This window comes from Montipora foliosa, chromosome 1 (genome assembly GCF_036669935.1).
Source record: "Montipora foliosa isolate CH-2021 chromosome 1, ASM3666993v2, whole genome shotgun sequence".
Lineage (NCBI taxonomy): Eukaryota > Metazoa > Cnidaria > Anthozoa > Scleractinia > Acroporidae > Montipora > Montipora foliosa.
Genome location: NC_090869.1, coordinates 9,110,336 through 9,120,335, shown reverse-complemented (window position 1 = coordinate 9,120,335; position 10,000 = coordinate 9,110,336). Strand labels below are relative to the sequence as shown.

Below are 10,000 nucleotides of genomic sequence, written 5' to 3'. Positions count from 1 at the left end.
TTGATAGCTACAATAGGTGATACACAAAAGTATTCGTAACGTTTTTGCAGGCTATCGCAGCACAGAATTCCGTGTTCGTAATTTACGGTACAAAAATAAGAATAACAAGAATAATAATATTGTTGATGATGATAGCAATTGTTACATAATCAAAGCTTGCGTCATAGTCTTGCGCATGCGTAGTTGGTTTCCAAAAAAAAAAAAGCCCATGATTGACTGACTTGTTGTTTTGCTCACATCTTGGACATGAATAAAGTTTATAAGGGTTTCGATAGCTTTTCAAAGTACCGGATTTGATAATGAAAGTACGGGACAGGACTCTTCATTTCTCCGTTGTAATATAAGACCGATTGCACGCGCCCCGGGAGCGAATCCTCAAGGAGGCCTGGGTCCCCTATAAACTGCTGTTAGTGACTCTAAGAAATGCTGTTTACATTCTTGAGATTGGAGAAAGAAAAGAAACTAAACCTATCGGGTGAATGAAATGCCAGCTGGTCGATTATTCCGTTTAGTAAGCAAAATAAAGCAATGTGACTTGTTAGTTTAAAAGATTTATTGCGCGTGATTATCTTGTGTCTCCTCAGCCCATGGTTCCTGAGATACCCAAGTCCAAAAAGAAAACAAAAAAAAAAAAAAGCCAACTGATTTATATCGTCAAAGTACCGGACATGAAATGGTAGACAACCTGACGAAACGTCCAGCCACCGGCCTCAAACGAAAACCCTGGAATATTAATATATATTAGAACAAAATGCATACTTTTACAGTAATGAAGCTTTAAAAGAGTCTTGCTTAACAAACCTTTACCTCAGGTCGAAGAAAGTGTGTTAACTTGAAGGTTGGTTTAAATAATTAGTTGAGATTATAATATAATGTGTTAAAAGTCGTTGTTTCTGACTGATCTGATTTTTAAAAAAAATGGTTATATATAGATAAAAATAGCCTTAAACTTAATTTTCGGTTGCAACTGCAGCCTTCTTCAGAGTAAAATATGCAGTTTTGATTGTGAGTTTGTCATTTAAATAAATAATATTTTACTCTGAGGAAGGCTGCAGTTGCAACCGAAAATTCAGTTTAAGACTATTTCTATCTATATATAACCGATTTTTTTTTTTTAATCAGATCAGATACAACATTTTTTAACACATTATATTATCCTGATGACTGATCGCCTTTCAAACAAGTTGTAAATGTAAATGCATGTGAAGATAGGCTCTGCTAATGTGAGTCCTGTTCCGGTAGTTAGAAATTTAAACCTAGGATCATGGTTCAATTCACAGCTCAATATGTCTAGCCATATCAGTAAGCTTTATTGTTCTGCTTCAGAGTTTTGAAGCAAGCAACCGTGGACAATCGTCCTGTCGGTGTACGCTGGATCAGTGGCTTGATCTGATCGGCGTAATTACAAGTTTAGAAACTAAATATTTTAAGCAAGAGCCGATACAACGGGGCACCCAACGTCAATTTTCGGAAAATATCTGTTCGGAAGACGATTTGAGATCTAGAATTTTTGGAACATTTGTTGTAAAATTTCTTGCTTGCCTGCCTCTCCTAGGATTTTAGAAGATCTGAAAAATGGTATAATTGCCCATTCTTAACGGATTCTTACCCTAAAAAGGTCACCTAGCATTTTCGGGAGCCTTTTATCTGGCTGAAATTTTCGAAAAAGTAAGTTTTGATCCCTATAATCTTCGGAGCACTAGACTTTCAGCTAGGAAATCCGAACAGATGAAAAATTTTTAGGGGATAAAAATATGCCTATATCTACCGTTTAAATACTAAAGTGCGTTTAACATTGCTATGTTTAAGTGGTTTTGAACTATATTCTCGTTGGGTGCCCCTGATACAACGTAGATTTGATTTTAGTGGTGTACTATATTTCGGCTGGCCAAACCAGCCTTCTTCAGGTACAATGAGAGTTTACAATGGATTGCTTCTATGTACAAATATATAGTAAATGGATGTTGACGTAATACTGGAAAAAATGTGATAAAACATGGCAGTTAAAACGAATTTGAAATCAAATACTAAGAGTAACGGAAAAATAACGAAAATGACTCTAAATAATAAAATAAAATCTAATACGTTTGTAAACTGAAATCCAATACGTTTCTTCGCGTAAAAGGCCTGGTTTATACGTCGCGCTATCGTCGAATTTAATTCAGACGAATTTACTTCCAGGTCCTACTTTAAAATAAATTCGACGATAAAGCGACGTTTAAAACGAGTTCAATTCGTCTGTTAAATTAAATTCGTCCTAGACGCTTAATCTGTCTTAAGAAGACGGATAAAATATCTTTAATTAAAGCGTCATCAGTTTATCTGTCGCACCAGTGTCGCGCCGACACTAATTATTAATTATACTTCTGACCAAGGCATATTGGATTCCGGCTGAGAAATAAATTCAACCATAATTCGACCCATTAATTTTGACGCGTAAAACCACGGTACAATTAATGTCGACGGAAGGACGAATTTAATTGGAATTAAACTCGTCTCAATTAAATTCGACGATAGCGCGACATATAAACTAGGCCTTAGATTTCAGTTTATTATTTAGAGTCATTTCCGTTATTTTTCAGTTACTCTTAGTATTTGAATTCAAATTCGTTGTAACTGCTATGTTTTATCACATTTTTTCCAGTATTACGTCAACATCCATTTACTATATATATGTACATAGAAGCAATCCAATGTAAGCTCTCATTAATTGTACCTGAAGAAGGCTGCTTTGGCGAGCCAAAACATAGTTCATCACTAAAATCAAACCTACGTTGTATCGGCTCTTGCTTAAAATATTTTGTTCTGTTGCATTTTACCACATGTGTAATTCAAGAAACTACAGGGACGTTCGTCCATGCCTCTGACGAAAGGCTAACGCTCGAAACGTCAGCTTTCAGAATCTCTGTACGGTGGCCAATTTACATTATCAACTCCGTTGACAAAACCAATGTTTTGGTTATTGCAATAGCCTATTGTATGGGCTGCCAAACAACCAGCTTGCGAAAATTCAGAGAGTTCTGAATGCTTCTGCTAGGCTGGTATGTAATGCGCCTAGGTTTTGTCATATTACACCAATAATGCTCGATTTGCATTGGTTGCCTATCAGGGCACGCATCAACTTCAAGGTACTTCTCCTCGCGTTTAAGGTGCTACGCGGCCTCGCGCCTCAGTATCTACAGTCCTTAATAAGTGTCAAGACAGCATGCTATAATCTCAGGGGTTCTAATACTTTACTCCTAGCGATGCCATCAGTAAAATCTAAGGCCACGCTAGGAGATTGGGCATTCGCCGTCGCAGCGCCGTCATTGTGGAACTCTCTGCCTAGTGAGCTTCGCTCAATCCATGTGTAAATAGTTTTAAAGCTAATCTTGACCTTTCTTTTTAGACATGCATACACTTAACAGAGATTTTGATAATACTTTCGAAAATTATTTAGCAACTAGTTTCTACCATATTGTGTATTTTTTAAATTTATTAGTCCTTGCCATATTTTTAGTTAGATATTATTTCTCGTATTTATAATTTAAAAATGCGCATCTGATCATAGTCATGTAAAGAGATGCGCAGTAGAAATTAACTTACTATTAATTATTAACGATAAACTATGATGTTCTTTTTTGTTTTTGATTCGATACGCCCGGCCAAATATCATATGGCAAATAACATCCTTTGTTAATGGTTCTGGCCTGAAGCTGTTTCTCCGTTATCATGGAAATTCTCATTTGACCTCTTCGAAGCATTGCAATAGTAGTGATATTTACCCGGCCGCGAAGCGGCTAGATAAATATCCACTCATCTTATCATACCACTTTGAATACGCCTCTCCGCTCCTCTTGGGCCTAAGCAAAGGTCTTTCCACGAAACTGGAATTATCAAATGCATTGGCTCTTAGAACTCTTCTCAATTACTTTAAATCAATTCCTTACGACACGCTAATCAAAGCAGCGCATCTGCGCATTGAATAAGGTCCTCACCTCTGGACGCGTTATCAGAATGTCGTACCATGACGATGCACCCCGACCCGGAGATAACTTTTAGACAGGGAGGAAACGAAATGTCGGTCCTTAAACCATATATGAGAGATCCCTGTCTTACTGGCGTGGCTCGGTCCCTTCTCATCAATTGTGAGGTCGTTTAATTATAAGCCATATATATTTGACATTATCAGTCATTTGTCTTCTGTATATTGCATGGTACGTAGAGATGCGTACTTCAGTGCACGAAAAACACAACATATAAGCATGGGTGTTTGCCGGACTATGAAAGTTCATTTCTTAAACACCTTTTTTTCATCATCATATTTATCATAGGTTATAAAGTGTGGTTGTCCTTCCGAAAACAAGTTTTAGTATAATGAGTTAGCTTTAATCAAACACATTTTATAAGAGTGATTCTACGAGAGCAGGCAGGGCTGCTACATGCCATCTCACCGATTTCCATGAAGTTTAAGGAGTCTACCCCAAAAATAAAAAGACAAACTGGTTTGCGTTTTGGATCTTTCAGGGGGGAGATATGCCACCACCTGGATTTATTAGACTTTTACCATGGAAATTGCTTTAAATTAGGCAAATATATGAAGCTGTCAGTACAACTGTATTTAACCTATTGCTTTGAGGGTGTACACACATAATAAAACATCCTTAGTGAATGTAGGGAACAAGTGTCAGTCAGTTTGATTGACGGCTTGTCAATCAATTAAGGCAACTGACTGAGTGTATTATGAGACATTTTGAAAAATTCAAATGCTTGATGGTTTTAAAGTCAAATATTATCTCCTGTTGGCAGAAAGCTTCAACAATTATTTTAATATCCCTTTGTGGTCCATTATTTGGTCCCGATTTATTCCCAAAAGGGTGGAAATAAATTGGCGCACCTTGTCGCCTACTTGCGGAATCTAATAGAGATGAAGCTATGATTTCCAAGCTGCGGAATGTGAGTCTTAGAGAAAGCCCTGATCATGCCAGTTATGAAAAATTCAGGATTTTTTGCGGCTTCTTTCGCAACTGCTTCGTAACTCGAGGATCACTTCATGGAGACAGAGATAAAACTGTTTCACAGTGTACATATATAATGAGGTATCAGGGCCTATAACTACAACCACTTACCGGAATAAAGCCATGGAATTGAATGAAGCGGACCTTACACTCGATTTTATGAAACCGAAGTTTTCATTCGCTTTCGAGTTTTCGCGCCAAGTTGATGACATCAGATCACTGTTCCATGTACAAGTCAGACACGCTACCCCACTAGCTGTCAAGCCAAACCATCGTTAGCTCTTTTGAGCTATCCACCACAGCTTCGACCTTTTGATGTCATGCATTTCAATCAGTATCTACTGATAAGTTGCGTGAAATGGCTTCCTCCAATAATTCAGCAGCTTTGATTCAAACGAGGTTCTTGCTCGTATCCATGACATTGTTTTGGCGCATTCCTCTCCTTTGTTGATAGCAATCAACTCTCCTATTCTGCTGTGGCAGTAACGACGAAATGAAACGCTACCGTAAAATGTACCCTGAGCCGATGAAATAACGGGCGTGATTAGTATCAGTACAGATATCAATGAGGTACGAATGGCCCATTATATCTCTTAAGCACGCGCGGTGGCTTATCTTTTTTATTGTAGTTCTCTAAACAGGGATTAGTAGGGAACATTCAGGAAAATCGTTCAACAAAATTTTCTTCAGTCTGAGGAATCACCTTGAAAGATACATCTTAATAAACCCTGCAGTAGACCTGCAATAACACTCATTCATAAGAAATTATACATAGCTAACAAAATTTAAAGGTCGATTACAACACTTGACACAAAGTGGAACGTCTTCAAACCAGGACTTAGGCCCAATCACTGTTGAGCAGTGATTCTGTTCAGAATGGCATAAATACGTATCTAATTTTAACAATTTTCCACAGTACAGAAATTTTGAAAGCCGACCTTTTGATCGTTAGCCTCGTTACCCTGATTCGTTAGAGCGAATTAAGAAGTGGTCAACTGATTTACCACACAAACTCAGTTAATAACTGAACCCATTTCGGATTCCCCACCGACGCAGCACCACAGTGCTTTAGAGACTAAACCACTTTATCCATTTTAAAATTCTCTTGTTCTTCAGTCGTATAGTAAAGAAGTCGATTCCTATAAGCCTAGTGGTTAGAGGAAGGGATTAGTCAGTGATTAGCCGCTGCAGGTTCGAGTCCTGTGTCCGGGATCCCCGTCCATTCAAAAGATTCTTTTTCCTTATTTGATCTTCTCTAACAGGTTATGGGGCGGGGCACTGGCCAACGATATGACAGACAGACAGACTGTTCAATCACCAAATACCTTACATATCAAAGGCTCAATTGCGTATTAACAAATGATGAAAGAAAGGAAAGGAACGGAAAGGAACTTTATTTAAGTGTCTAGTCGTTCTAGCGCTGAAGCACTAATTGGGGACACTGTAAATTGAAATTAGCAATTAACACAACTCAAGTCAAATGTTGGTTTTTAGAGGGGAGGGGAAACCGGAGTACCCGGAGAAAACCTCTCGGTGCAGAGTAGAGAACCAACAAACTCAACCCACATATGACGCCGAGTCTGGGAATCGAACCCGGGCCACATTGGTGGGAGGCGAGTGCTGTCAACACTGCGCCATCTCTGCACCCCAAATAATATAAAATAATAACCCCAAATAATAAAAAGGAATATTTAAGCAATAGAGGACTTTTTCTGTGTTTACATAGCCTCATCTAAACACGAGGGGGAGTTGGTAGAATTCGAGACAGTTAGGCAAACCCGAGACGTAGTCGAGGGTTTGGAAACTGTCGAGACTTCTCTCAACTCCCCGAGTGTTTGGATGAGGCTATGTAAACACAGAAAAAGTCCTCTATTGCTTTTATAAAATATTTCTCAAAAATAATTCGGCAAATGAAGGAAAATGCTGTTGTTTTACTTCTCGATTGAAACAGATTTTCTTTTCTACCAGTTAATCAAAACGCGAATCTGACAACACATAACCAATCAAAATTCGTAATTTCGCAGTCGTGTTTACATACTCTTATTTCACACAGCTATTAACCACAGAGAGTGCGTGTACTAGGCACAGTAAATGTAATAATATGATAATATGAAAAATATGATAAAAAGACTAAAAAACTACGTATAGATATTAATACAGGATCTAATTATAAAACCTAAAAAAAACGAAGCCGTTGTTGTACCTTCGATGATACCATATTTATCATATTGTGATATTAGACGTTGCTATATTTATCATATTTTGATATAAGGACTGGGGCCTCAAACGAGGTGTACGTGTCTTTTTTTGCTTCTGTTGGAAAGTGAACACTTGTCAATTAAAATGTGTAAAGATCCTGTGATTTTTAAGCATTAATGTGAGAATCCAGCGAAACATAACTCAGTCGAAGCTAAATTTAAACCGCCAATTCACCGTTTATCGATCAACAAATCGTAACTCAATTTTCTTTTCCGGGACCAAGAGTGTGCTCACAGTTGGTTGGACTTCATTCAAAGACTCCACCCAGAAGTTCATGGACACCTGTGTGAAACATAAAGATGATTAACTTGGTTCAAAAATTGGGTTCATCAAAAAGAAAGCAGATCAAACAAACGTTTTCAAACGAAAACGTTCTGGTTCTTGTGCTTAAACTCTTACCAAGTAATGAACCATTTGATATATTTCTCAATTTCACAAATGAAGGATGTAATTGGGTTCAAAGAGAAGTTATTCCCTTTAATAACGGATGGTAGAAGAAACCACCCGTTAGTTCCTCATTTTTATATCTCAAATCCCCTCTATTTTCCGAGGCCGGGGGCATTTTCTTGGCAAATCTTATTATAGAAAACCTCTTGTTAATTAACGTATTCGAAAATAACGCGACTTCAATTAATGCGATCTGAAGGGAAATTTGCTTCCCAATAAGGAAAATTAACGCAAAAGAGAGAGTGAAATTGCAAAATGTTGGAAATTAAAGCGTCTGCTACCCCTCTCCAACAAAAAGAGAATTTTTTTTGAAAACGCAAACAATTTTTTTTTTGAGCATTAACTGTAAATTCCAAACTACAAACAATGATCGGGCAATTGTCTCTAAACGTTTGGGTTAAGCAAAGGAATCTGGACACTTGGACCGTTCTTTAAAGTGTCCATGATACCAAATTTCAAGAAGCAGAAGTTGAGAACTATTCTTCTGACAGCGAACACGAAGAAAGTGAAGTTGAAGTACAGTAAATGTGAAAGATTGATGTGAAATAAAGTGCGTGAATAAAATATATTGTTTGGTTAGGTGTCACGAATGTCTGGACTGAGTCACAATTTGGGGGAAATTAATGGTAAATAAGGTGCGGAAATTAACGCGCTACTTAATTACGAGCACGGAAATTAACTTTTGAATTAACGTGAGTTTCAAAAATTCGCGTTAATTTCCTATAATAAGGTATTTACATTGAACTCGTAACCAGCACGGGTTCCTGATAAATTTGTAATGTCCTACCTGTGAAAGAAAGAGGCGCATTTCTAATTCGGCCACTCGGCGACCTATTAAATGAAAAAGTAAAACATTGTTCAATGAATTGATCAGGACTGAGTCGGGCTAGCGTTGAACTAGTTTTAAATACCATGCCAACTAATTGTTTTTGTTTTGTTTTTTATCAAACTTATCCCGGGATTAGCCCTTACACTGCTGTCGAACATGTCCAAGTGATTTTGTTTAATCTGGTTGTACACTCAGGTACTATTAGCTACAGCAAGTGCATCCACTTACCAAGGCACATTCGAGTGCCATATCCGAAAGGAAGAGAAGCAAAAGCATGATATGAGGACTTGTGTGTATCATCCCTCATCCACCGCTCAGGTTTGTACTTTAAGGGTTCATCAAACAGCTTGGGATTGCGGCCCATTGAATACAACGCCATACGAACCATTGTCTGCCAAAGAGAAGTCAATACGTAAGGGCAGGGAAGCTAACGTATGCGAAGACGCAAGCGCAAGGAAAAACACTGAAGTCTGAGTGCAAAACGCGGACGCAATGATTTCGCATACTTCAAGAATGTTTTAGTGTGAACAGAACGGAATAGAACACGCATGCGCACCTTCTTTGCTTCACGTTGCTTCATACTTCAGACCCAAGTAAGAGCATCATTGCACCGGATAACATTAGTTAACATCCAACAAAAGCTTAACGTGACATTCCTTACGTTTTACACATCCCGAGATAAAGCAAATACATATTTTGAGATGACGTTCAAATGATCGTTCAGGGTCTCTCTTCTCTGCCTCCATTGTCGTTGAGTAAAGACCCTGGTTCACTCTGGTCACGTGGTACTCGTCGACAAACGTTTTCCCACTAGGGTAGTGATTTCGTTATATTGTGATCCCGCAACTGGGCGAACGGGTATTCGTTTGACAAGGCATTTTTAAATAAGTAATCTTTATCTTACAGTGTAAGTATCAAAAAGGTCAAAGGAGCGGATGTTATATTCCCACAAGTCCAATGTCGAGCGGCGACTGCCGTTCACCAAAAAAAAAATGATTTTGTTAGTAAATAAAGTTGCTACTCCAGAACAAACACTAACATCAAAGAATACACCAAACAATACGATTGCTTGATAAAAACGTCCTTTTTTATTTTACCGCGGCTAAAAATATACACGCTATTAAAGCGCTGTGCAGTGGTAATAAAAAATACCTTAACGACATCGACAATTTACACGAAGTTGTTTAACTATAAATGGCCGTTTTTATACTAGAGACGCATAATCCGTCCAGACGAATCATGCGTCTCTTATGTTATCCGTCTGGTGTAAAGACGGGACGAACTATATGAGACGCATAATTCGTCTTAAGAGAAACATTTTTTCTGCGTCTGTTAAATTCGTCTAGTATAAAGACGGGCACTAGACGCATAATGCGTCTGGACGAACTTTCCAGTTTAGTGCGTCTTCGAAGACGCACCAAAATAGATTCTTCGTCCAGACGCATAATGCGTCTTGTGGCCGTCTTTA

General features: G+C 38.1%; 2 protein-coding genes across 2 annotated transcripts in view; one reads left to right on the top strand and one right to left on the bottom strand.

Annotated features, from left to right (window-relative positions):
- The window catches only part of LOC137973619 (uncharacterized), a 16,494-nt gene extending 15,784 nt beyond the window's left edge, over positions 1-710 (top strand). The window contains exon 6 of the mRNA XM_068820494.1: positions 1-710. This exon is cut by the window's left edge and continues 1,334 nt beyond it. The gene's annotated coding sequence lies outside the window, so the exon portion shown is untranslated.
- Positions 711-6,374: 5,664 nt separating this feature from the next.
- Positions 6,375-10,000, bottom strand: part of LOC137973050 (cytochrome P450 10-like) — a 13,306-nt gene continuing 9,680 nt past the window's right edge. Inside the window, exons 6-8 of the mRNA XM_068819802.1 lie at positions 8,761-8,923; positions 8,491-8,534; positions 6,375-7,538 (exon numbers count right to left, since the gene is read on the bottom strand). Coding sequence (XP_068675903.1) covers positions 7,434-7,538; positions 8,491-8,534; positions 8,761-8,923 — 312 coding nt within the window. The 3' untranslated portion in view covers positions 6,375-7,433. The remainder of the gene's footprint in view (positions 7,539-8,490; positions 8,535-8,760; positions 8,924-10,000) is intronic.